The sequence below is a fragment of the Cynoglossus semilaevis genome, chromosome 17, assembly GCF_000523025.1.
Source record: "Cynoglossus semilaevis isolate Cse_v1.0 chromosome 17, Cse_v1.0, whole genome shotgun sequence".
NCBI lineage: Eukaryota > Metazoa > Chordata > Actinopteri > Pleuronectiformes > Cynoglossidae > Cynoglossus > Cynoglossus semilaevis.
Window position 1 is genome coordinate 8,133,804 of NC_024323.1, and position 26,602 is coordinate 8,160,405.

At 42.5% G+C, this 26,602-nt stretch overlaps 1 protein-coding gene across 4 annotated transcripts in view; it reads left to right on the forward strand.

The window, feature by feature from the left end:
• cep112 (centrosomal protein 112) overlaps positions 1-26,602 on the forward strand; it is a 79,520-nt gene that overhangs the window by 6,179 nt on the left and 46,739 nt on the right. For all 4 annotated transcript variants that reach the window (XR_003052436.1, XM_025064579.1, XM_025064578.1 and 1 more), the window contains exons 6-18: positions 859-936; positions 4,764-4,811; positions 4,947-5,027; positions 8,404-8,490; positions 11,640-11,739; positions 12,052-12,170; positions 12,622-12,765; positions 15,655-15,809; positions 16,121-16,250; positions 16,354-16,446; positions 16,538-16,597; positions 17,839-17,918; positions 25,323-25,413. Coding sequence is in view for 3 of the 4 variants with exons in the window: in XM_025064579.1 (XP_024920347.1) it covers positions 859-936; positions 4,764-4,811; positions 4,947-5,027; positions 8,404-8,490; positions 11,640-11,739; positions 12,052-12,170; positions 12,622-12,765; positions 15,655-15,809; positions 16,121-16,250; positions 16,354-16,446; positions 16,538-16,597; positions 17,839-17,918; positions 25,323-25,413 (1,266 nt within the window). In the remaining variant the exon portion in view is untranslated. The remainder of the gene's footprint in view (positions 1-858; positions 937-4,763; positions 4,812-4,946; positions 5,028-8,403; positions 8,491-11,639; positions 11,740-12,051; positions 12,171-12,621; positions 12,766-15,654; positions 15,810-16,120; positions 16,251-16,353; positions 16,447-16,537; positions 16,598-17,838; positions 17,919-25,322; positions 25,414-26,602) is intronic.

The window sequence follows — 26,602 nt, forward strand, 5'->3', positions numbered from 1 at the left end:
CTGCTGCGATACAGAGACTGCGACACGCGGCTTTGAACAGACGCTGATCTGCATACCCCACATTCCTGATGTTGAAATGAAACATTTGACCGTGTTTGTTCAAAGCTGAGGCTCCGGGACCTGAATGCCTCCATAATCAGACAGAGACATTTAAGCCGTGGCTATTTCCATTCGGCCTCGTTGCCCGTGTCACTGCAGGCGGAGCGAGGTCCACCCGGCGTCCACACACTCCAGCAGATCCTCATCTAACTGACGACACCTCTCTGTTTTCCACATCATTGATTCCTCCCTCTCTTTCCTACCTTTGTGCTGCGACTCCACTTGAGTAAACCGACCTTGAATCAACAACAGACGCCCCGCTGGCGTTTCAACTCTATTATTACTGTATAAAACAAACCCAGAGGCCCTTTGTAACAAGAGGACGGGGGAAAACAAGTATGACGGGCTGCGTATGACCCTCCTGTGGAATTTACTGCGTGACGGAAATGATGTGGAACTGCCAAACATCTGGAGTGTTGTACGTGTGAGGGAGGAGAGCGAGGGGGAGCGGAGGGTGGAGAAACGGAGATAACGAGGGAGTAGGACGGTGTTTGGATGTGATGGGAACACATGTGGGCGTATGAACGTCTGTAAGCTCTTAAAGAAGCTTTTAATCGTTGCCAGGAGAGCAATTATATTTTGTCAAAACAATAACCTCCATCACTGTCTGTTGTTCTCTCCCTCAGGCCAAAATACCAAAGTGCTGTCAGAAATATTTAAAATTCCTTCCCCTAATTTCTGTCAACCCTCCCTTTTCTTTCATTTCGTCTCCTCCGCCGTTTACTAAGTCTCTGCCTCTGCTGTTTTTTTTCTACTCAGGTGGAGGGGGAGTTGAAGGCGGATTTGTCTCATGATGACACCGACCTCGAGGCTCGTCTTAACAGCTGGAACCTGGGGGTGAGTCTGGGGGGTGTGGCTGGACCTGTCATTCAAATATAAACATGTCAACATAGAGCAGCTGATCTTCACTGAGCCCCACGTTCAAATCGAAATCACAGCCTTGTTTTATTTTTTACTTTCCATACTGAGTTGTACAGATGTGTGTGTGTTTGTGCTACATGAATAACATAACATCGACCTTTATGACCTTTATCGCCTCCCTTGGGCAATTTAAGAGCTAACCTTTATCTCTATCTGGCTAACGTTTAGCTGTTTTTGTGGGATATGTTCATTTTCTACCTTTTATTTTATTCTGACAATACTCTTCCTCTCATCTGCTTGCTGTAAGATACACTGTGCTAGCTCTAGCTGCTAAAGCTAATGCCCGTGGTCACTCGTTTTACACGTTTGTCGGATCACGGCGGTCATGTGACCTGGAGTCAGTTGGCTGGCGGCCGTGGAAAGTTGATCAGAGCCTTTACTTTGTCCTGTTTGCGTCCCCTTCACTTATGTCCTCTTGAAACCACTTCCTGTAGTTGAGGCTCAGTGCTATTGTGGGACGTGAGGGTGAGGAAGAGTGGGTGAAGGGTTGTATAAACTCAGCTTTTGATGATATCTGTCTGGAGTGCAACCAGACCAGGGTTTGATAAGCTCTGTGCCCTCATGTCTTTTATTCTCTTCTGTATTTGTTATCTCCTCACCCACTCCCCACTCATAGTCTCTGTCTTGTTTTTTTTGTTTTTTTTTAAACTTTTTATTTGTCTCTGCCTCACCTCTTATTCCTCCCACGTTACAGCCTGGCGTTGTCTTTTAGAGAAGCCGCTTTCTCTCCTTTTCTCTCTCTTACACGCAGAGATTATATATAAAACATGGTCACAGTCAGTTGGCGTTGGTTCATTGAGTCAACGTTTCATCTGATTTATACTGTCAATAAATATTTCCTCCAAGGTTTATGGTCTTCGTCAGTAGTCGTCCTGTAATAAATACAGGTTCTGTCATTCATCATTGAAGTCCAACAATTGTCTGACAAAGGTGTTTTCTGTGTTGTTGGACGTTGAACAACCTTTATGACAGAGAAATCATAAATCACTGGCTGGAGCAATGGAGAAAAATAACATAAAGTGATTGAGATCATGATGAGAAATGAATCTTTGTCTATGTGGAGAGTTAAAAAAGATGTCATTTGATCATTTATTAACATTTAAAAAATTGGGTTCTTAGGAAAAATTCTCTCTTTATATAAAATGTATGTTCTACCTTTTCCTCCGAGGGCAACAAAAATGTTGTTGTACGCAAATACTGTACTCGGACAAACAAGGAAACCTTGAACCAACTAACCATTGACTTGAGTGAGAAATAGCCCTGATTTCCTCACAGACTTCCAGTCATGCAATTTGACTGTTGAAACCAGGGGGACATTTCTGGCCTACATTCACTGCTCACTTTAGTACAGTCAACGGTTGGATCCATTCATTTTCACCGGTACTGCCTGCGCTTCCATTTCTGTCTTTCACTCCTTTTGTAAATAGCCTTCAACACTCAGAGCCCTTCTCTTGCTGTTACCTGCTCACATCCCTCCATACAGTACACTCCATCAGCTGTATATACTACACACCATACTGCACATACTCCAGTACTGCTGGGACGGCCCCTGTGGTGTTCAGTCTTATGCAGAGCGTCTCACCCACAGCCACCTCTCATATCAATTTAGTTTTCTCCCACTCTTATCGCTGCTCTCCCTTTTGCCTTCTCCCGTTTAAAGAGAGGGTAATCTGAGGTCTCCATCAGCAGACGTGAAGTCGTGCACCGCTCCACTCTGCACTCGTCTGTGTTGAGATAAAAATGTGTTGCTTGGCAACGCTCCCTCAAGCCTGCATCTTTCAAATCAACAGATGTACCTTCACAACTTCACACACTCTCTCTCACACACACACACACACACACACAAACCCTGCTTTAACTTTACAGAAGTTTCATAGATGTGATGCCTCAAAGAGCAGCAGCTCCTGCAGAAATTTCAGCACAGCCCAGGCATCACTTTAACTCTGTATGTGTTTTTTGCGTTAGATGTTTCCCAGCAGTTTGCATCAGTTTCTCTTTCCTTTGACGTCCACAGTAAGTCGGTGTGTGTTCGGCTTGGCCCGGGAACCGGACAACTGATTGCTTCAAAGGCAGATAAGAGTTTCTTTAAGATGCAGAAAACCCCTGAGTCAGCTGGTGCAGCACTGGTTTCATCATTTTCCTAGTCTGTGGTCTGTGTGTTGGAGGCACAGAGGCGATAGGTGCAGCGAACATGAACCAGCTTGTGAAAAAAAAAAAAACCCACAGAGACAGGAGAAAATAGAAAAAGCTCGGCCTATTTTTTTCCCTATCGATTTCATTTTAATGCTAGTCCTGCGACTTGGTCACTCGTGGTCTGTAGTTACAAGGCTGTACTTACACTTGCTCAACACCATTTCGAAACTAGGAAGTCATCAATCACGGCTGGTTTATTTGGCCCGAGAACCAGGTCTGGTGATGTGAGCTGTTGTTCCTCTCCTGTGTCCGTCCATTCATCCACGTCAGGTTCTAAAAGGACGGCGTCTGCTGGGCCAGCGCCGTCCGTTCGCAGCAGCGTCTCAGTGTGTGGGCAGGCAGCAGATGCACCGAAAGACATGGACGTCCACAGTTGTCCAAGTTTAGCATCGTACACACTGTGTCAGCGTCGCACCGCAGCGTTCGGTCTACATGTCTTTTTTACCCTGCGGTCTGCGCTCAATCAAGTCTGATGACTGGCTGTCCAGGAGTATAAAAAGACGTCCCGTTCTCCTGTGGATATTGATTGATTCTTCACTTGATAAATACACATTTTTCTGCCAGCTCTGTATTTAAGACACAATCCATCACACAGTGGCCAGTGCTACTGATGCTACGCTGAGCATCAGAATAACACTGGGAGGTTCAGGCACTTCCTCGAAGAAAAAAACCTCTTAATGGGAGCAGTGGAGTTTCTCCCATGGTCCTCTGACATATAAAGCAGATTCTCCATGCCAGTGGTTTGATACCTTTTTCCCTCCATTGAACTTTATTTAAAACACTATAAATCATCAAATAAAAATCTTTGTCTTCACTTTGGGACAAATAAAGAAAGCTCTGTGTTTGTCAAAATCAAAGTCAACATTATTGTCGAATATGCCATACACACAGGACATATGGCAGTCCTCTCTGACTTATCCTCACGTGGCAGTGATCAGGAGCAGGACTGTTTATGGGACACCGTTGCCTTTGAAGCCTGTGATCTTGTTTTCGTTGGCAGCCCCTACAGAGAGCCTCAGTGAAAAGTGCTACGATACTTTGCTCACGAGTAACAGGGTCACAAACAACTGTCAGATAGTGCAGGGGGAAGAATAGCAGGTTGCGCAGCACACACTCCGTTAGCAGTTTAGTTTAGCGAGCGCTACATATGTGACGCTTTAGAGTCAACTGAAGCGTGACCCTTTTGCTTTCAGGTGGTTTGGGCCTTTTTATGTCTCATATTATAATCAAAGAACATGCCATGTCAGTGTTTGGCAGGGCTGTGTACACACTGGTTTCCATGTGATGGTGATGACTTACAGATTAGTGGTCGTGAGTGTTGACAAAAGGACAGCAAAGAGGGGCCGAGAGCGGAAACAGAGATGGCCACACACGATCCCTTGAAAAGGCTTTCCAAACAGAGAGGAGTTGACAGAAAAGAATGAAGCCACAGACCCGGGGTTTTGATGTGCCTTCACGTTGTTTATGAAAAATGAGGGTGGAGGTTAGAGTCTGGTGGTGTCAGGGGAAGACGAGAGGCCTAAAGGCTGTTTTTGTGTTGACTCTTACAGATTGAAAACCCCAGGTATTTGCGAGAGAAGCCCATTCCCCTGTCTCCGGTAAGTCACTGGTTTCCCTTTTGTTCCTTATATAAACAAGAACTTATTTAGGATGGTGTAAAACAAACAAAAGAATATAAAAAATAGCCTTGAAAAAAAACCTATATTTTTACCCGTCTTTGACTGTATTTATAGATTTTCAAGTCAAGCCGTGGAAGGAACAGCACCTTTGACGAGGACCACGGTCTACAGCTGGTGGAGTTGCAGAGTAAAGAGGTATGGTGGGGGGGGGCGCTCACAGGGGTGCTATGACTGCGGTGTAAACACCTTGTTTCACCAGCAGAAAATTGTGTTTTGGGTAAATCCTCTTTCTAAAAATGGATCAGAACTCTTAAAACACGAAAAAGTTGGACGTTTAACACGGAAGAATAGTTAACACAGCAGGATGGCCAGTAGGGGAGCTCAAGTGCTGTTACTGACACGACATAACACAAGTCTATGAGTCACAGCTTTTTATTAATTTGTTCTGTATTGACATTTGGCAGCTTACATGTTTTTTTTGTTGTTTTTTTTAGAACATTTTCCTTATTGCCAATCCAGTTTAACATCTTGGCCGTTAAATTGATTTCCTGCTGCTTTTATTTCCTTCTCTGACTTCCTGTGGACATATAATAGAAATATGCCTTGTATTCAATTTCATTTTTGCTGGATTTATGGTATAAAAACTCTTTGTCAGTGTAGGAACATCTTTGTCCACAGACTATTGTTAAAAACATTTAAATTTATGTTCTTCCTTATGTGGAATTTGGCCGAAAACCCCTCTCTGGAGCTATGCTTTGAAGTCCCCTCTGCCCCTCCCGGCTTTTCCGAACCAGCCCTCACCCCCCATCCACCATCCGCCTCGACTCGCACTCTTAAATATAAAACTGAGCATGACTTGGCTGTAATAGCTGTGGCTTTTCATGTCTGCTCTGGGAAAGCACTGACAGTCTGTTACATCAGCTTCACCCCCCGAGAGGGGCAGGGAGCTGGGGCAGGAAGGGATGGAAAGAAGGAAGAGCAGCGTGCACACACACACACACACACACACACACACACACACACACACACACATACACCTACAACACGGTGGACAAATATGGCCGTGTTTACCGAGTTGTTAAAACAAAGTTGGGTTTGCGACTGACACGGATGATTTGCATGTGTGGATTTCACACACTCCTGTCCAAACAGTCGCTGCTGTCAAGTGAATGTAGCGACACCAGTGCTAATGTGACAACATGAAAGCAGCATCGCACGCCGTTTGATCCTCCCTCGGAGCGGCTGACGTGCCCCGCACAGATCTGTGGAGTAGGAATGTAAATTTATCATTCCTCAGAAGAGTCTTCTCACAGTTGTCACAGCGTCAGCGTCACCTGTGCTGAACACATCAGCGCCGCCAAGTTCAGTCGCCTTGAAAATAATTATTGCCATTATTATTTGGTTTAATGGAAGGCGCAGAGGTTTGCTGAGGAAACCATGTTGAGAAGTCGTTTAGATATTTCTGAGTTTTAGTTTTATTTCGACAAAAAATGTTTTTTTTATTTAAAATTTTAATTTTATTGGCATGTCGTCATTTATCTTGGCTAACCTATAGCTTTTTTGTTATATTTTTCCTTACTTTATTTCTTTTTAGATATATTGAAAAGAAACAGGCAGTTATTTGCATTCTTTTCACCTTAGGTTTTAGTTTTTGTGGTAATTTAATGTGTAATTTTGAGGTCATTATTGATATATATATTTCTTATTTATGTTTTTCTTCCTTTGATACCAGATTATTATTTCTTCTATTATGTGTGTCAGGAACCATCAATATGGACCAACCAGAGTACAATAGGACGAAGACCTTAACCTTGTACTCCTCCTAGAGCAGACAGAGTTACTCCTTCCACCTCCTTTCCTGCTCCTTTTGATCCTCACATTCTTTTTAAAGAGTGAATTGTTAAAAAAAAAAACTCTATCATTTCTCTATAATGCTAAAGAAAAGAAGAGCGGGGAAAACGCTGTACCACCCAGTAAGTGTGATTGAAAACGTCTTAGAAGTATGAGGTGTATGACACTTCTCCTCCCCCTCCTCCTCCTCCTCCTCCTCCTCCTCACCCTTTACCTCGCTGACTCCAAGTTTGAAATGCTTCTGATCTAGTTTGACAAACTTTTTCAGGACTGTTTGAAGACATTTGCTGAAAGGTGGAGGTAAAAAAGACAAATGAAAAAGAGGAAAATATTTGATGCGTCTTTGTCGAGGATTTATTATTAAGCAGATTCCACACTGTTACAAACACGAACGAATCAAAAGCAGCGTCAGCGATGGTACGGAGATGAGTCGGTGTCATGAACCTTGTCTGTGTAGATGATGGAACTATTGACAAACATCTGCATAACTGATAAAAGTTGACTGTGCCTGTCTGTCCGTCCTGCAGTCCAGATGTGTCTCCCATTACAGACAGCTGGCGTGCTGTGAGGAAAAGTCCATTATCAATTTTAATTTGACCGTGTCGTAACCTCTCCTGTTAATTCAGTCTGTGTCCTCACGGTAAATAGGTTGCAATTAAATTCCGTTGCTTGTCAAATATTTAACATTCGTTTTGGAAAAAAGGCACATGTCATTGCAGTGATGTCATTATTTTTTGGAAATCACCCATCCGTGATGTTTTTGATGGATGAAGTAATTAAGCTAGTATTTGTAGAAGTAATAATAGAAACGACTGATTATAAAACCAGTCAGTCACAGGCCCAGAATCAATATTGACACGTCAGCCGTACGCTCATAAACTCATGTTTCACAGCGGCTGCTGTCCTTTGAAAAGGCCCGATGTGTGTTGACTGTGGCGAGGAGAGCCGTGGGAATTGTCTGCAAATTGGTTTTGACGATTTAGAACAAACAAGGGCAAGTCCTGCATGTTGTTCACCGATGACATGTTCACACACAGCCGCGCTTTCAAAGAGACTGCCGCGTCACTGTGCTGCAGGGCGGAATCACACACACCGGAGCAGACTGTGACTAAACATGAGTTGCTGCTGTAAGGCTGAGGGCACTTGAGTCAAAGGTTCTTTTTGTTTTTCATGTGTCTGCGACCACAAATATGTCACTGGTAGAGAGTCGATAAAAAAAAAAAAAAAAGGACAGATCAGAAGTGTCCAAAGTCTGTCCAAACTTTTGATAAAAAATGTGAATTTACCAAAGGGTCAACTACTAAACTGATCATTTTGTATTTTACCAGCTCATTTAATCTTCACATTATTTTTACACAAGTGACTGTTTAATCTCATTAGGGCAGATTATGACAGCATTTTATGTCAGATGATGAGAGAAATGTTTGGGAAACTAAAAGAGGAGCGCTCAAAAGGCTAAAGGTTGGACAAGCTAATACTTTAGCAACATGAAGCTAATTTGAAATAAAAAAATAGCTTAAAAGTAAACTTTAAATAGTCAAAATAATTCTGCTATGGTTTTAAGAAATAAAATACATGTTCACAGACATATTGTATCTTCTCCATCTCCGTCCAGTTTGTTACTCTGAAGCTCTGATCAGGATTAGGAATAAAAACTCATAAAACTGAAACGAACTGTGAAAAACTAAACAGCCGGTGTTTGGCTTCGATGTGTTTCCAGATCGAGATGAAGGTCAGAGTGCTGGAGTCCAAGCACCAGGAGGAGAAACTGAAGATGCAGCAGAGACACGATGCAGATGTTGAAAAAGTAAGAACGGAGAAAGACGCACACAAACATCTTCATCAACAACTCTGAGTCCGTCAAAGAATTGCAGTGAATGTGAATACATTTTCACAGAAGTTGAAAATCACTGCCGTATGTTACAGCATTTACCATTTGCTCCTGTAGAAAAATCCAATCAGACTCAGAACATAGCATCACAGTCATAGACTTTCTTCAGTCACGGTCATTTGTGGTTAGACGTATTTGAGACACTTAAACTCACAGCGTCAGTCCCGGCCTATAAACTGGGTTTCAATTGAAAAACAGTTTTCCCTCTGTGTCCAGTCGGACGTGCGAGTGGAGCTGGAGTGCTCATGGAAACGATTAACCTGTGTTACCAAGGCCTGTCTCTGTCTCTTGATCCCATTTGGTGGCTAATGAAAAGGAAAAGCAGCGAGCTCTACCCTCACAGCCGCCTTGCACAAATAATCATCTCATCAAAGGCCCTTTGTCAGCTTTTTAAAATAGCATCCAAGCCGTGTTTTCACACTGGGTGCCTATCAGTTAGGCTGCAGATCAAGCACCTGGGATCTGTCACGTCCTCTGTGGGACTTTTCCTTTGCTGCCACAGAAGCTTTTAATAAATCGGAAGAAAGAAAAAAAAAAAAAAAACCCTCCAATTTTCTCTCCACTTAAAGACGCCAGTGACTTCTTTGTATTTGACAAGAGCCAGGATGACACCCCCACCCCCCCTTCTCTCCAAGGCTCTTTAATTACACACAGATTGCAAGTTATGTCCAATTTAATTTTGTCAAAAAATGACCCAGTGTTCCCTGTAATGGCTTCACAGAGCAGTGATTGTAAAGTGTTCACTAATGACTGTGATGAAAGGATGCTAAAGCTAAGATTGAGCTTTAATTAGTCTCTTTATGAATTATGAAAACTGGTCGTTCTTTGCTGTACCTCGGACGGAGAGCAGACAGAGAACGAGATAATGAACCATGTCAGTGGTTGTAGACCTCAGATGGAAACGTCCATCTTTGTGTTTTGTAACGGTAAAGGACAGCCGTGGTTTGGTTCATGTTTGGTAGGAAAAGAAAGACTAAAACAAATAATCTGTATTCACAAAAAATAAATAAATATGTTTTTATAAATATATATACATGCTGTATATATATAGATATATATGTGTATATTTGTATATATTTATATACATATGTGTGTATATATATATACATATATTTTGTGTATATACATGTATTGTTAAAGTCCTGCTGCTTTTATTTCTTTGTTCTTAAATGTGAAGATGTGCCATAAGAAACATCATTCTCATCTATGTTTTATTCTCTGTCTGTTCATACCTAGTACTCATACCTAGTACTCACGTTAATACTACATATTTGCTGGACGTGTTTACTCCTCCAGCTTGCTGGGGCCCTTTTCCTTTCCTGCCACAGAAACTTTTAAAAAATCGGAAAAAAAAAAAAAAAAAAAAAAACCCTCCAATTTTCTCTCCACTTAAAGACGCCAGTGACTTCTTTGTATTTGACAAGAGCCAGGATGACACCCCCACCCCCCCTTCTCTCCAAGGCTCTTTAATTACACACAGATTGCAAGTTATGTCCAATTTAATTTTGTCAAAAAATGACCCAGTGTTCCCTGTAATGGCTTCACAGAGCAGTGATTGTAAAGTGTTCACTAATGACTGTGATGAAAGGATGCTAAAGCTAAGATTGAGCTTTAATTAGTCTCTTTATGAATTATGAAAACTGGTCGTTCTTTGCTGTACCTCGGACGGAGAGCAGACAGAGAACGAGATAATGAACCATGTCAGTGGTTGTAGACCTCAGATGGAAACGTCCATCTTTGTGTTTTGTAACGGTAAAGGACAGCCGTGGTTTGGTTCATGTTTGGTAGGAAAAGAAAGACTAAAACAAATAATCTGTATTCACAAAAAATAAATAAATATGTTTTTATAAATATATATACATGCTGTATATATATAGATATATATGTGTATATTTGTATATATTTATATACATATGTGTGTATATATATATACATATATTTTGTGTATATACATGTATTGTTAAAGTCCTGCTGCTTTTATTTCTTTGTTCTTAAATGTGAAGATGTGCCATAAGAAACATCATTCTCATCTATGTTTTATTCTCTGTCTGTTCATACCTAGTACTCATACCTAGTACTCACGTTAATACTACATATTTGCTGGACGTGTTTACTCCTCCAGCTTGGCTCTTTTTAACTTATTAACTAAAGACTCTGGTCAGAGCCAGGCTGGACTCCCCCTGCATTTAGACGTCTTATAAAAGCCTAAAATTGACAGTCTGAAAGCCGTCATTTCCCAGCGCCTGCTGCTTTCTCCTCTGGAAATGACATTTTTTTAGTTTGGAGACCCTTAAAAAGACAATACTTTGTCTCCCATCTCTCACTGAAATGTTGAAAATGGTGGGGGAAAAGTATTTTTTTTAAAAACATTTTGTGAACTTTACTCCAGTGGTCCTGCGCTCCTTTCATCTCTGCTCTCCCATTCACACTGGCCTGATGGCTGAAGTGCACTTTGGTGACAAAAAACCCCGCACAAAACAAAGTGCTGCAGAAATGAAGTGTAAAATTTGGGAGAAAAATAAGCACTCATAACATCGTTCATGGTATCAGCCTGAAAATGATAGCATCACTCACTGTGGCACATGTCAGTTTCTAAACCCTACTGCAGCGGACGGTGTGTATGTCAGTGATGGTCTACTAACACTCACATGGATATTAAGAAGTTAAAGCAGCTTCATCTTCCTGACCTGCAGTGAGCTAAACAGTCCTAACACGCTGCAGCTCCAACTCTCCATGGTCTCATTTAACTAATTACACACAGATGGCAGTGGCAGACAGAAGCAGTCGCACCGCTGCACCTCCACACAGGTGGATTCACACACTCATCGTTTGACTCGGTTTACCAGTCGGAGTCAGATTAGGATTAGAGACGAGAACGGTGTCAGAATGTTCTCACACAGAGAAAAATATTTGGTCTAAAAAAATGTTGATGAGGTCGTTGACTTTCTCGTCAATAATAAATCATTGACTGTCACAGGTGGTCACGATACCTGTGAAAACTGTACGTGTTTGTAAAAATCAAGTGTCCCCTCGGCCTGTTTTGATCACATCTCTCTTCTATTTAGATTCTTGAACGAAAGAATGGTGAGATTGAGGAGCTGAAGAACTCGTACCGGGCCAAGCTGAAAGACTCGGAGGAGATGATTCGTAAGCTGGAGAGGAAAGGTGAGGGGGTCGCGAGAACGCGGGGTGAACTGGCCGACGTGTTTACACGAGTGTCTCTGAACACTCACGGCAAAAAGGGCCAAAAAAGATGCGGTTCCACACGAGCCGGTGTGAGTGGAGCCTGACGTTCTCCAGCTGCTCTGCCTCCATCCAAAATCTAATCACACAACACGTCCGTGCTCCCTCACCTGGACCACAGAGTAATGTCGAGCATCGCTGCTTGACAGAGAGAATCCAAACGGGAGTGCAGCGATCGGTTAAAAATGATAATGAAACCATTAACGTCATGTGTTTGTGTGTCGGCTCCCACAGTTCAGGGTGTGTTGCGTGAATCTCAGGTCATCTGTGAGAGCAAAGACAAACAGATCGCCGAGCTGAAGAACATGGTGGATCACAACACAGACTCCCTGCAAAACGAGTGGGAGAAGAAGGTATGAAGAGCAGGAGGACGGCTCAGAAAAGTCTGCAGCTCAGAGCCACGGAGACTGTTTGATAGCATGAGACGAGCAGACTTCTTTGCATGCAGTAAAATCTCTATTTTTCATGCTGTGCTTCAGCAGTGAGAGCTTTTTTTTTTTTTTTCATCATACTGTTGAAATATTAATGCTCTCCACGCTGGATAAATTGTGTTTTCAATCCTAATAGCACGCACTTTTCAAGCTGTTTGGCTTCAGTAAGATCTTAATGAAATTCTCTTCAGGTTCACTTGGCGTGTGATGAGCAATCCTGTGCAACAGTTTTTTATTTCTTTTTTTTCTTCTCTCACTCTCAGATGTAACAGGAAAACACACATAGCTGCATAGTAATGATTATAGCTCTTAAATGAGGCAGAATCAGAGTGAGAATCTGTGACTAATGTGGATTTAACCTCTGCTCCTCCAGCTGCACGCTGCCGTGACGGAGATGGAGCAGGAGAAGTTTGAATTACAGAAGAAACACACCAGCAACATCCAGGAGCTGCTGGACGACACCAACCACCGGCTGGCGAAGATGGAGGCAGAGTATAATCATCGGTCACAGGCCGCTGTGAGTGCAGTGATAAACATCTGTGTTCTTATGTGAAGGCTTTACTCTTACATTGACCTTTTTACACTAATCTAATGCAACAATCTCGTGTTATGGTATGAGTCTATGCTAATCGTTTTTTATTGGGGATTTCAAAGTTCGGCGTGTGTTTATATTTAAAAGCAGTTCTTACTGTTCTTTTGTGGTAAACTTTTTGTTTTTATGAACTTGTTCCAAATTAGCCCAAAGTCGCAGAAATGCCTTGAACATCAATCTCAAGATGTAAAGTCCAGCTGTTTTGGCTGCTGCCATTCCACTTTTTCTAGGACAGCTATGGCCTCGCTGGCTTCAGATTGTGCCGTTACCAACACACTTAAAAGCCACATCAGTTTCCAGTGTCGCTGCCCATATATTCCCATGTCCTATAATTTGGCATGGTTGGTACTGTAAGCAACACAACCTCTAGAGGCAGTGTTGAGTTTATTTCCAAGTCAAAATTATGTATTGAGAAGAGAAAAAAAACATTAATAGATTGCACTGATCTATATGTTACATTCAGCTTCTTAAACAATAAGGAAAGACGCCCTCTTGTGGCTATTGATGATAACAGGTTTATATTTGATATATAAGTCACTTCGCAATACAAGTTGGGAAAATGCATTATATTTCAATGACATTCTCATTAAATTTGATGTAAAGTTTAATCAGCGCTCCAGGAAATATCTCATTTTTGTAGGTTTTTTTGAAGATGTACAGTCACAGATTTGAAGACTGTACAAAGTCTCCTTTCCCCTCATGCAACTCTCAAAGCGTCATCCTTACATGTACATTATGTGTGTCGAGATCATCAGCACCAGAAGCCCGTTCAAACTGCACATTCATGAATAGCTGTGTTATCAGTATTAGCATTCATGCGGTGTCATGAGCATCACACATACTCACACATTGCTCCCGGCCTTAATCTGTCAGCAGGCCTGCATTTAAAAGGCATCAAACACTGGGCAGTCCAGAGCTGGTAGTACGGCCTCTCTTTTTTAATAATTAAAGACAGACAAAGCCCCGGAGAATAAAAAGAGCCCTCTGTCGTTTTAAATTAGCTGCCTTCCTTCTACCAGTTTGCTCTGACCTACGCAGACACACAGCTTGGAGAACATGTTCAAAGTGGACACAGCAGCTGAGTTATGACACCGCTCTTGTAGCTGCCTCCAGCCCTAATCCTTAAAGGTCAAGGTTATCAACGTGGCTTTTACGGCATCTTGTTTTTTGTTCATAGAAATACCAAAAAAAGAGAAGTAGGAAGGGCTAAGAGATTCTGCCCGAGGTGTGATGTGAAAAGTTTTCTCAGGTCGCCGGCCAAGACAAATGCAGATTGATGATTCACCCTCATTCAAATGCAGCACATTGGAACCAGTTGAATAATAAAAAGTGAAATGAAGAATGTTCATCCTCCCATCACTACCTGATGAGGTTTCTGTCCAGCGCAGATCAAAGGTCTCACACAGGGCTCGGAGATACGGTCCGTCAGACGTTGTTATTGTTGGACGATGCCTATGCAGAGGGTAGAACAGATAGAATGATTGAGTGGAGGCTTTTAAATAAACAGCAGCCTGTGTCTGTCTCTCTGTTGCACCAGCCGAAGATCTGACTGCAGTCCGTGCAACTCCTCATCTGACGAGGTCTTGTTCGTAATACTGCGCAGTTGTTTATGAGGCACCGACTGCAGTATTTGGTGCATCGCAAATTCAGCTGTTACGATAGAATGAATATATAAATATCCCTTATCCCCTATAAATATATATATATGTATATATGTGCATGTATGTGTGTATATATTTATGTATGTATATATATTCATATGCATATATAAAAATATATATACAGTATATATGTATGTGTATATGTGTTTATATATTTATATACAGTATATTTATGTGTGTATGTGCATATATTCATATACATATATGAAATATGTGTATGCATATAAATATATATTTTTTATATATATTACATATAGACCAAAAGATCCTTATATAAAGTTGCTGTATTCTGTTCAGGATATTTTGCTACACTCGTATGCATATTGGTTTTGTCGTCATCGATCTTATCGACTAAATTAACAAGGATCAGACGATGACATGTGTCGTCTGCGTTTTCTCACTTGCTAATTCCTAAAACATACCCTACAAAGGGCATCTCATATTGGCCCAGTGAGCGAGTCCAGGTGTTTCCATAAGGCGCGTCTTCTCATCTCCTGCCAGAGAAGCTAAGTGTCAGCACGCGTCCTACACCAACACAGGACCCTCTCTCAGCAGCGTTGGCCTACATCACTGCTTTACTCCTCTGATCCTAAAGCACCGCTGCTACCACTCCTGTCAGTTCATTCTCTGTCATCACCTGGGATCTGACAGCGCGCCTCCATCTTTAATGACGGCCCCGTCATCACCCTCATCAGTCTGCCCTCACTACATGTATACAGTGGCATATTTACGCTGTGGACGTTTCATTAACACACACATCAGATGAAGTACTGTTCACTTTGTCTCACTTTTCCGCTGACGAGACTTTTTAATGTATAAAACATCTTCAGAAAGCCAGGACGGTCCAGTTCCCCTCGACTCAACTGACCTGAGAGACTGAGAACCTACGTAGACAATATTTTTACTAATAATTATTTCATCAGGCTCTTCACTACTTCACCGCTTACATTAAATTCAACTTTTTTTCCCAAGATTTATCTGTTGAGTCAGCTATTTGCCATGATAGTTAAAACCAGAATCAAAGTCAATGGATTGTTGACTCCATCCTTAGCATCTCCAGCATGAAAACGTTGATGTGATTGTTACGTTGGATAACTTCCAGCCCCTCCACTGGATAATGTCAGCGGGTCGTTCTTGTGTCCTCGTGATCCAGGAGCAGACTGTGCGTGAGCTGGAGCTGCGAGTGAAACATCAGTCGGTGGAGGTGGAAAAGGGCAGCGCTCTGCGTCAGAAGGTGTCACAGGAGAAGGCCCAGCTGGAGCTCCAGATCGCATCCCTCAGTGCCGAACTTCAGGAGGCCAAGAGACGGTGAGAGGGGAGGGAGTGGGAGGGGACGATGTTTTTAAATAAAGGCTCTTTTCCCATTTCCACAGAAATAATGCAGCGATGAATAAAGCAGCTTTCTGTTTAGCAACAGGAACATTTGGCCATGGAAAGCTGCAGCGCCCCCCTTTGGTTGAAACATTCACAGCTGTTGCATTTTCTCACTGAAAAAAGGGAAAGCTTAGTAAAGTTAATTTGACCTGCCATGCCCCGTACAATAACACCGTACCTCCTAAGAGGACCCCACCCCCACCTTGGGAACCACAAGTCACTAATATAATCCTAACTTTCTTCAGAGTCACGATGTTGCAGAAGGAGAAGGAGCAGCAGAAGGAGCAGCATGAAGAGGCAGTGCAGCAGCTCCAGGCCAAACATGAGACTGATATGAGCCACTTGTATCACGAGCACGCTCTCTCCGCTGCTAAGGTCCACATCACTACTGCAAGCTCCCAGACTCCAACTTTCCCATGTTACACATGTGGTTTCCAACACTTTTCTTGACAAGATTTAATTTTGTTTCCTTGTCCAGGCGTCTGAGGTGCTTGGAGACTTTGAGAAAACCGTCTCTCTGCTCAAACAGCAGCTGCTGGACAGCGAACATCGGAGACATCAACTAGTCAGGGTAACAGTTTAGGAAGAGTGCTCCAGAAATTGTATTTTGTTGTCGTTGAAGAATAAAACAAAAAAATTCTATTTTATTTTCTACCTTTCAGGATCATGAGATAAAATTTCAGCAACAAAAAGACGAAATGCAGATAAGCTGTGAGAAAAAGGTAACGTTTCACTTTGATCCTTCGAAAAAAAGAACTGATCCAAGAACTTCTGCTCAGGACCAAGTTGTTGTAGTGGAGTAGGATCAAAGCGTAGTCCCATTTTTATATCCGATCTCATAAATATTTGGGCTGTGATCACACGTAGATGAGAGACAGAGAGTCTACATGTAGCCTAGGAATGATCCGGAATTCCAAATGGAGTTGTGTTTGGTCATTAAAAACAACAGCATGTCTAAATGGTTTTTTCTGATCTAAAGAATTCCGATCCAGAACTAATGTTCAGTTCCTGTAGGTGGAGCCTCTTCACAGCTGTAGTGGACAGTCGTAAAACCACAGAGGCCGTTGGTAAAGATCTGGGCTAAACCAGTTCAAGCCAGAGGTTTTGATTAAGCTCAGATTTAAAGACTGTACTGCACCTGGGAGATCTTCAAAGCACAGAAATTAACTGTGTGTGTGTGTGTGTGGGTGTGTGTGTGTGTGTGGGTGTGTGTGTGTGTGTGGGTGTGTGTGTGTGTGTGGGTGTGTGTGTGTGTGTGGGTGTGTGTGTGTGTGTGGGTGTGTGTGTGTGTGTGGGTGTGTGTGTGTGTGTGGGTGTGTGTGTGTGTGTGGGTGTGTGTGTGTGTGTGGGTGTGTGTGTGTGTGTGGGTGTGTGTGTGTGTGTGGGTGTGTGTGTGTGTGTGGCAGGCTGGCATAGGCTGAGCCACAGTGACTGACAACACCTGTAAAAACTCAACAGTCCTCTAACAGTGCACTTCAGGTTCAGTCTGTATCAAACTTTTCTTTGAGAAAGTTTGATTTTGATGTTCAAGTGCGTTAGAGCTCCACCTGTTGACGACCTTGTAATCAACCAGAGAGAGTAAAGGGTATGGAGGAGAAGGCAGCAGTTTATTTATTTGACTTTTTGTTGCCTCCAGGAATTCCCCCCTCTCTCCCCTCCTCTCCCGTGTTGTGCTAAAGAAATATGTGAGACAGATCAGGCCGAAGGATCTGGACATAAGAGGAGCCCATATGGCTGCCATAGGCTGAGAGTGAGGGGCCCCGGTGTGGGGGCACATCGGCTAGGACTGTACGTTTGATGGGGTGATAGAGAGTAGAGACCAAAGCAGATGCACGAGGTCACAGGCAGCGCAGTTCTGCTGAGTGATGTTTGATGGCGCCCGCTCTGGCACTCACTCACGCTTCGCTCTCTGTCTTTATCTCAGACTCTCACTGATCGTCTTTACTGTTTCTCTCTCTCTCAGGTTTTTACCATCCACAGTGAAGCAGAGAAGGAGATATCTGAGGCTAAGAAGAAGACAGAGAAGCTAGAGGAGGCGCTCAGGTAAAGTCGAGGCCAAACACGTGTCATGTGATGATTTCCACCCTGTCAGGACTGACACATCAAACATGACAAACATTTCATTGACTTGACTTTCTATTTTTGACCTAAGAAAGTTTGGGCTTCAAGGATCACGACAACGTGTGACAAATTGTGTTCAGAAAATTATCAGAAACTTTACATCAAAAAAATTCTGACCCGATCTTTGAGGCCTTAGTTACAGTGACTCTACACATGAGTGAAACTCACTGAGGTTTCTGAACACACCTCTGACAGGAGGCCCAGAAACGTCCAGGGTTTCAGCCTTGACTGTTGTTCACCATGACACATGCCACACAATTAAAGGCCAAGGCCACAGGGAACTGAACACCTCCATCCTGTTTGTCCAGGTGATGATGAGCTGACCTTGGCCTTTAGGCAGTGGGTGTAGAACTCAGTTCTACTGAACCCTGATGTCCTTACATAAACACAGTGCCAGGCTTTGTGCTCTGGTTTTCTGCTTCATTACTGTCTGTACAGAAACGTGAGACTTGTTGGTCATGAGAATTCCAACGTGTTCAATGTAAATGAAGCGTGACATTTATTTTACAATTAGTCGTGAGCTCGACGACTTTGTGCCTTCAAACCATGTATTGGAGATTTGCTTATGTTGACTGACCTCAGTCTTTGATCGGTGGGGCTCTGCGATGGCTCTGGATTTGGACTTAGACACACTCCCTTTGATCTTTTTTACAACTTTGACCAGCAGGGTTACCCGAGACCCTGGAGAGTCTGATGAGATGTTTTACGGGTCAGTGCTTTACAATTAACAGGCATCAAAATGAACCTAAACCTAATCTTACTGAGAAAATACAACAGTTCCTACAATAATAAATCTGTGGTCAAAAAAAAGACCCAAATACGTGTTAATAATATCTTTGTTATAAGACATGAGAATGGCCTTCATCAGGTCAGATGGTTTGTTATGGTACGTGCTTTGACTCGTCGTCAGGACTGGATATATTTTATAGAATTTTTGTCAATATATACCAGCAGAAAGTACAATTTGCATTTTTTAAAACTGTGTGTTTCTCTGTGTATGGAAGCCACAAATACACGGACGCCCGTGTCTGTTGTCTGTTGTCTGTTGTCTGTTGTCGGTGTCAGCCTGACAGCGTTGTCACTACAGACTCATCCAGTTGTGAATAAATCATCCTTTTCATTAGTATCAGTCGCTTCCTCGTTTAGTGTTAAATACTGAGACACTGCGAGTGGCCCATTGGTCCCCTGGCTAATTAAGCACTCTGGCTTCACTCACTTAGACACACACACACACACACACACACACTCCTGCTTTGACTGCTTTGAAGTTCTCCTGGATCGCCTTTAAAGGCTGTTGATGTTGCCACAGCAGCAGGCAGGTGGAGGGAGAGCACACACCAGACTGCTCAGTGTGTGTGTGTGTGTGTGTGTGTGTGTGTATAATAACATTAAACCAGAACAACGGCTCATATTCTCACCTGTATTTGTTATATTAATTACTTTGTTGTATTTCTCTGTTTTTACTTCAGTAAACGGACTCGTAAGAACTCTGCGTCTGTTAGACCTGTTAGCAACAGAGCAAACTGTGGGTGTGTGTGTGTGTGTGTTAACTTATCCTCGACAAATCTAATTTTAACAGATTTGGGAGATAAAATATTTTCCGTCTCTGAATCACTAATCTTGGCTGGTGATTATGGAGGGAACCAGGGTTTGGACCACGTAAGACAAACCTGGACCTGGACAGTCAGTCACAGGGTTTTTCTTTGGTTCATTTAAAATAATAGAAGTTAATGTGTATTGTTCTCTCTATGTGCACGCCTGTGTGTGTGTGTGTGTTGGCAGTGTTATCCACATTTGTTTTAATAAAACATATATACTTTTAACTTTTATCCAAATCTCCCATTTGCCCTGGTTTTCCCCTCCTGTCCCCCCTCTCTCTCTTTAGCATAAAAAGATAATCACCACGTCCTGCCATGCAAATAAACATCCCAGCTTTAAATTCTGTTCCAGATCTGCGTTACTATAGCAACACAAAAGAAATAACTACAAAGCTGCGCGGAGGACAAGTTTGTCTCCTCGTCTTTCATCCCATTACGCCTCAGATCATTACGGGGCATTAGCATAGAGATGGAGGGATGCACAGCAGCAGGGGCAGAAGACACAGGCGGCTCACCCGAAGGAGAGCTTCGCCTGCGTTTGCAACAGTGACCTTCAAATCACCAGTTTAAAACATCAGAAAAATCCTCTTCGTGGTTGAATGGAGGAGAAAATATCTCTGGTTTTGTTTTGTTTTTTCTTCCCCTCAGTGAAGTCATTTTTATTCCACACCGTCTTCCATATCATCCCTCCTTCCTGCAGCTTGGCATCTGACTGGCTTTATCAAAAGCTGTGACTGCTGAGGTTTGGTGCAGGCTTGTAGGAGCTCTCCCTGCGTCTCAGTAGTAACTTCTTCTCAGTTTGATCGTTTACAGTGTGGAGCGGCAGAAGCAGCGCCTGCCGTGGGGAGACGGAGGGGAAACGTGCCTGTGTTTACGAGCGGCTATTTGCTGTGTGAGCTCAGCTTCTCTTTAAACAGCACACTCATGCTGATAAGGGAGGGAAACTGTGACAGTGTGAGCATTAACACCAACCGGCTTTGCTCCACTATCCCTCCTGTTGGTTGTCCCACTTGTTTGTTAGCTGTTTTCGTTAAAAAGCGATGTTTAACGACTTGCGATGTAAGATTTTGCCCAGGATGATGGAGGTGAAGCAATACTAGTATCAGGGTTGGTATCGGGCCAGATACTTTATCTGAGTAGATCAACAATGTCAAAGGTGATGAAGATTTGTTCTGGTACCATATAAGCGCCACATGAAGACGAACCAGAGGGTGGAGTAGACTAGACTCAGAGAGGTGGTCCAGAGAGAGGTATCCTGGGTAGCTAAGCAGAGGCTGCGCAGCCTCAACCTCAGTGTGGTGTTGAGGTGCAGGAGCAGGTGGATGTATGGATCCTGAATATTGAAAAGCTTCTCAGAGGTTCAATATTTGACTCCCCCGGCAGCTACGCTGAAAAGAGAAGACGGTGACGGGTTAATCGCTGGTTCAGTCCCACAGGACTGGTGGGTTGGTTTGACCGTGTGAGTGTAGCTTAGCTGTCAAAGGAGGTTGGCCAAATTTATGGACATGTTCACCAGGTCTGGCCTATTCAGGTAGTGGCCCGAAGGTCAAATGTGGGCCGGAGTGGCCTGAGTCTGTGCAAGACCTTGGACTCTAAGTTGCTCCTTGTAGCAATGTTGTCATCAGGCTAAGAAGGCAGGGACTAAGACATTTGCAGAAAAATTGTATCAGCTGAAAAAATTCTATTTTGAGTTTTTCATTTTTGTTTATTGAAACAGGAATATATATATATAATATAAGTTTAATGGTAAACACCTATATAGTACTTATGTGTACTTATGTAAATTAAATAAAATTATACTATGAAATATTCAAATTCAGGAAGACTTGATGAATCTTACTTTAGATGTCAGTTAATTTGTGGATCTTTTCGTGAATTCTGAGGCTTCTGTATTTTACTTATTAGAGGCGAAGCTTTGTTGTTTGTGTATCTGACCACTCTGTTTGGCGTCCCACTGTGAGATGCTCTTCCTAAACAGACCACATTTGTTGTCACTTCTTCGGTCATCACTTCATCCTTCTCTGTTTTCCTCTCCTCTCCTCTGTCTTTAATATTTTCTTGCCCTTGTGCCGTCTTTCTTTTGTGTTCATTTATTTGTGGTCTGTCTCTTATTCTGTTCTGAGTTTTCCTTTTCCTTCTTTTTTTTCTTCTTTCTTTCATCCCTCCCCTCCCTTCCTCTTTCTCCGGGGATGTGGATGAGAACCGAGCCTATTTTATTTTTTGCTTCAGAGGGCGCTGAATATTTAAGTTTTGCATTTTCGCTCTCTTTTTATGTTCTCCCTCTTTTTTTCCCGTAGCCCTTTGATGTGTCTGTGGATTCGTTATCATTCTGTTTGGATGAGCTCACAGACGCGGCTGCGCGGGCAGCACCGTGCACATGTGCACACACACTCTCTTGACTCCCTGTCTTTTTATACCAGAGACCAGAGGCGCACAGAGGCAAGCGATGATTTCAGTCTGTTTGAAAAGCTTCATCCAACCACAGCTCTGCCGATACACTTTTCAAACACTCTGGTCGCATATATATAAAAAAGAAATTACATAAGCAGTCGGAGGTAGAGATCTGGTTGCACTGATGTCCTGGACGTTCATTCATACACTGTGCATTGAGTAACTTGTCTGTATGCAGCATGCGGTGCTCGCTCATGCACATACCGCCAGCATGTGGCACCATGTGGTCAGGACAGTCCGGAAAATGCCCGGCATCCCTGGACCCCTCCTGTCTGCCTGGGCGACTGGAGGCGCAAGGTCCTCACCCACTCCAGCACAAACACGGCTCTCTGCCTGCCTCCCTCTCTTCCTCCCCTTTAAACAGCGCTTTAGCGTTGAGGGAGAAGAGAACTTCCTCTCCAGAGAAGGCACATCTTTAATTTGAGCCTGCTCTCCTTCCACTTTCCTGACCAGAGATCCATTTAAAGCCGGCCGGTCGCCCGGGCGCTGGCACCCCTCGCTCCTTCCTTTCCCTCTCTGTTTCAGGCTGCCAGGCCTCCCTGACTCTTTTTCTCTGTCCTCTCATCTTACCCACAATGCTCTGTTATTGATGGTGACACACTGTCTGCCCTTTTCCACTGACCACACGCATTCAGCAACACTCACAGTTGTTCTGCGAGGGCCCTGAAGGTGCTGTGTTTACCTGCTGCCACCAGCTTTGGACTTCCAGTTAGTTCTAACATGTCACACACTGAGCTACAGTGAAGTTGTCATCGCATCCTGAGACTTAACATGTGGCTTCTTCTTGTTTTAAGTAAATTTCAAGGCATTTTCATGCCACACGTAATCTCTGTGTCTTTGTTTGATTCCTGTAACAGCATTTTAATCGATTTTCAATAAAAAAAAAATTGCCCTCATTTTTTGATAACCTAAATATTTCTGGCTAAAATATGAATTACATTTGCAATGTGTTTTAGCTGTTTTGGTCTTTGAACTCTTTAGGCATATTTTTGTTTGTATTTAGACCAATAATGTCATTTTGTAAGATGTACAGTATAATGGCATCAGCAGTAGTTCTAGGCTTCCATCACACCCATCTGGATTTCATAATATTTCTGAAGTTGTCTGACTTGAAGGTTGGTCACTGATGTACAGGTTTTTTTTGAGACTTTGACCAAAACAAATTGATTTAATTGATTTAATTACACTGTTAATTAACCACTACAAATTTGTTAAGACTCTTTCGATGTTATGGCACTTTGGTATGGTGTCGGGTAGAACAGGAAGAGCAGCTGAACATTAAGCAGTTTTTTTCATAATTCAATTACAGTGGAGTCTGTATGTACATGCACACATGGAGCGTCTGTTAGTTCATATAAACACTGTTTCTTCCCTTCAAAAATCCCTGCTCTTCTATTTCTATAACAACCTCCTCCTGTCATCCTCTGCCTTTTTCTTTTCATCCATTGTAGCCTTTCCACGTATCCTTTGTGTCAGTCTGGGCCTGGAAGGCAGTAATGCAACCAGGCTGATTAATAATTACAGAGTACACAAAACTGGTGGAGGAAAAAAAACAATCTGTTGGCCGTTTGATGTCCGACATGAGAGAGACCAAAATTACAAAGGGGAAGAAGTCTATAAAGAAGAGCGAAAGCTTGCACATTCCTCCTTCAATTCTCAGCTTCTGTTATTTCCTTTTTTTATTGCTTCCTTTTTGCTGTTTTTATGTCATCTGTCCCACTGCCTCTGCTTTTTCATTTAGTGTTCTTTCTTTATAGACACATAGTTGTGGGTTTCGCGAGAAATCATGAAAGAAAAGTTTTGTAAAAGTTGTACACTTTGTGACAAATGTGCAGGAGATATGGTTTTGTTTTATGTTGTGTTTTGTTGGGTTACAATTCCTCCTACTACATGAATGTGTTCACAGAAACCTGAGAGTTCAGATGAAGTTGTTTATGAAAATCTACAAATTCAATTAAAAATCTGTGACACATCCTAATGATGGAGAATCAGACAAAACTTATAAATGTCATCAGATTACCAGTAATTATTGTGGGAGGACGTAAAAAGTCAAATAAATGTAATTTCAATTAATTGGATTTATTTGAACCTCTGCAGGGACACTGCACTGATCAGTAATTTCATTTCCTAGTTTGATAAAAAATAGTAATTAGTAATTAGGAGGACAACCACACAGGGCGGGTGAATTTATAACAATGCACATTTTGTGTTGTAGCTCATGCTAATGCTTCTAGACTCCTGTTAACCTCTGGTATGAACATCATATGACCAACAGTAGGAGTCAGTGAATCGTGTCTGTTGTGAGCACATGCTGAGACAGTTATTCATCCCAATGTCTTTGTCCAAGACATAAACGAGTCATGTGTGTGTTTTAGTGTGACTAATGTGTTTACTTGCCGTGTTTGTGAGTGAAGAGGAGCATTGTCTGTAAAGACAGTTGTTTCCTTTTATTATTGGCTGAAAATTACGTTAAAACAAGCCGTGAACTTTGGGTCAGTAGTTTGACTCCTGTGCGTGGCTCCCTGTAGTTCTTCATTGGGAAATAATTTGCATTTAACAATTCATATGAGACATATTGTTCTACTCTGCATATGCTCGACCTGTCCCACACACACACACACACACACACACACCTCTGCTTGCGTTGGGTTTGAAGGCTGTTGTGTATCAGGTGCTGTCTGCACTGAGCTGTTATTGCTGGGCCTCCTGACTGGGCTGTGACAGCTCTCAGTACAAACCTGTCCTCCTCTGTCTGTGACCTGACATGTGCCAGCGATACCAGCAGCAGCAGCAGCAGCAAATCTGCATTAAAACACACGCATGGTGGGAGATGTGCCTGGAGAATTGATGTTGGCTGTGCGCTCGCATGCTAACGATGACTTGGCTTCATTCTCTGCAGCAATAATGGAGCAGAAGTGACTCCAATAGTGAGTGTATTTACAGTACAAAGAAATCAGAGGCAATTCATTACAGTCAACTCTCTAACCTTTTGCCGTCTGCAGTGACATTTTTTACTGTGTCATATCCGCAGCCTGAGCGGCAGGCGCCTAACGTTTGTCATAAGTTTCCACATCCGTCTATTTTCTGCCTTACTATGTCTCCTTCTGAGAATGACTTTATAACTACTATTTTAAATCTAAAAAAATGCTCTAAAAATAAACTTCACTTCCACATGTCCTCTAAGTATTTCTGGACTCTGGTCTGCAATTGCATTTCTATGTACAGTATATTCATCTCTGCTCGTGTGTGTGTGTGTGTGTGTGTGTGTGTGTTAAAGGGAGATGGAGAGCCAGTTGGACAGAGCCAGGGAGAGCCACGGGCTGCAGATCCAGCAGGCAGATATGGCACTGGAGCAGTTCAAGAATCAGGTAGACATGAAACTCCTAAAGTCTGATGTAGCGAAAAACACAGGCGTACGCAAATGATTGAAGTACACGCACATGTTCAACTATTCAAAGATACACACAGTATGTACTGATGTCAGTAAGTCCACAGTATGTAGGTGGTATTTAAGTTGAAGTTGCGTCTGTGAAACTAATTATTTTCACCGCAGTGTGTATAAATAACAAGGTATGTCGACTGTGTATTTTAAGTTTCGTGTTACTGATGCATAGTACGTCGTTCGTTTTATAGACATGTATTTATTGAGTTTTTTACAGCTTACCAACGTGTATTTTAATACATTATAACAAGGTGTTCACAGTCATATATAAAAGAATCCACTCACCCCACCCCAGATGAAAAAGACAAAAACAAAAAACAAAAGCCTGGCTACTGACATTATGTTGTTAATCTGCGTTAATCTGATTGATTCATAAACGTCTCTAGTTACATGTGTTATAACTGCAGTAGCTCTTTATAAATTCTTTGACATTCCTAAACATTGTAGACAACATACATATAATATATAGGTTTATATGTGATATTTTTCACCTGCGTTTCTGTTGTAGTACTACTGCATTCTGAGTCTTTCTTCTCCATCACTGGGTCTGTCACATATTTAAGAAAACTTAACTTTTTAACTAGTCCTCACAGCATTATATGGAGCTTCAATCACAAGAGTTGTCTCCGTCCACTGTAACTCTAATACAGGACTCTACAGCCTCAGAGTCCGGCTGCTGTTTTACTACAGCTAACCACAATTCTGATCAAATGGGGAGGCGGATTAAATTGAATTTATCCCAGTCATATGCAGATTATCTGCAGCGGAGAGTCCTAAAAAATCTGGAGCAGCAACTGTGGTTCGTCTATATTCTCTACTTTATGTCTTTGTGAGCATTTATAGGCTGCTTTTTTTAGCTGTTACTATGAAAACGCTGTATGTCAGGCAGAAAACAGGCAGGGCTTCCTTTAAAAAAAAAAAAAGAAACTTGGCCAGAAAGTGATGTCTTCTTTTCAGAGCTTAAAAATGTCAGTATTGCTCCATTTTCCTCTTCTTCCTCCTACTCTCTCTCTCTCTCTCTCTCTCTCTCTCTCTCCCTCTCCCCCCCTCTCTCTGTTCTTATCATTCCATCCTCTTACTCACTTCTTCTTTCCCCATTGAGCCCCTGGCATCCC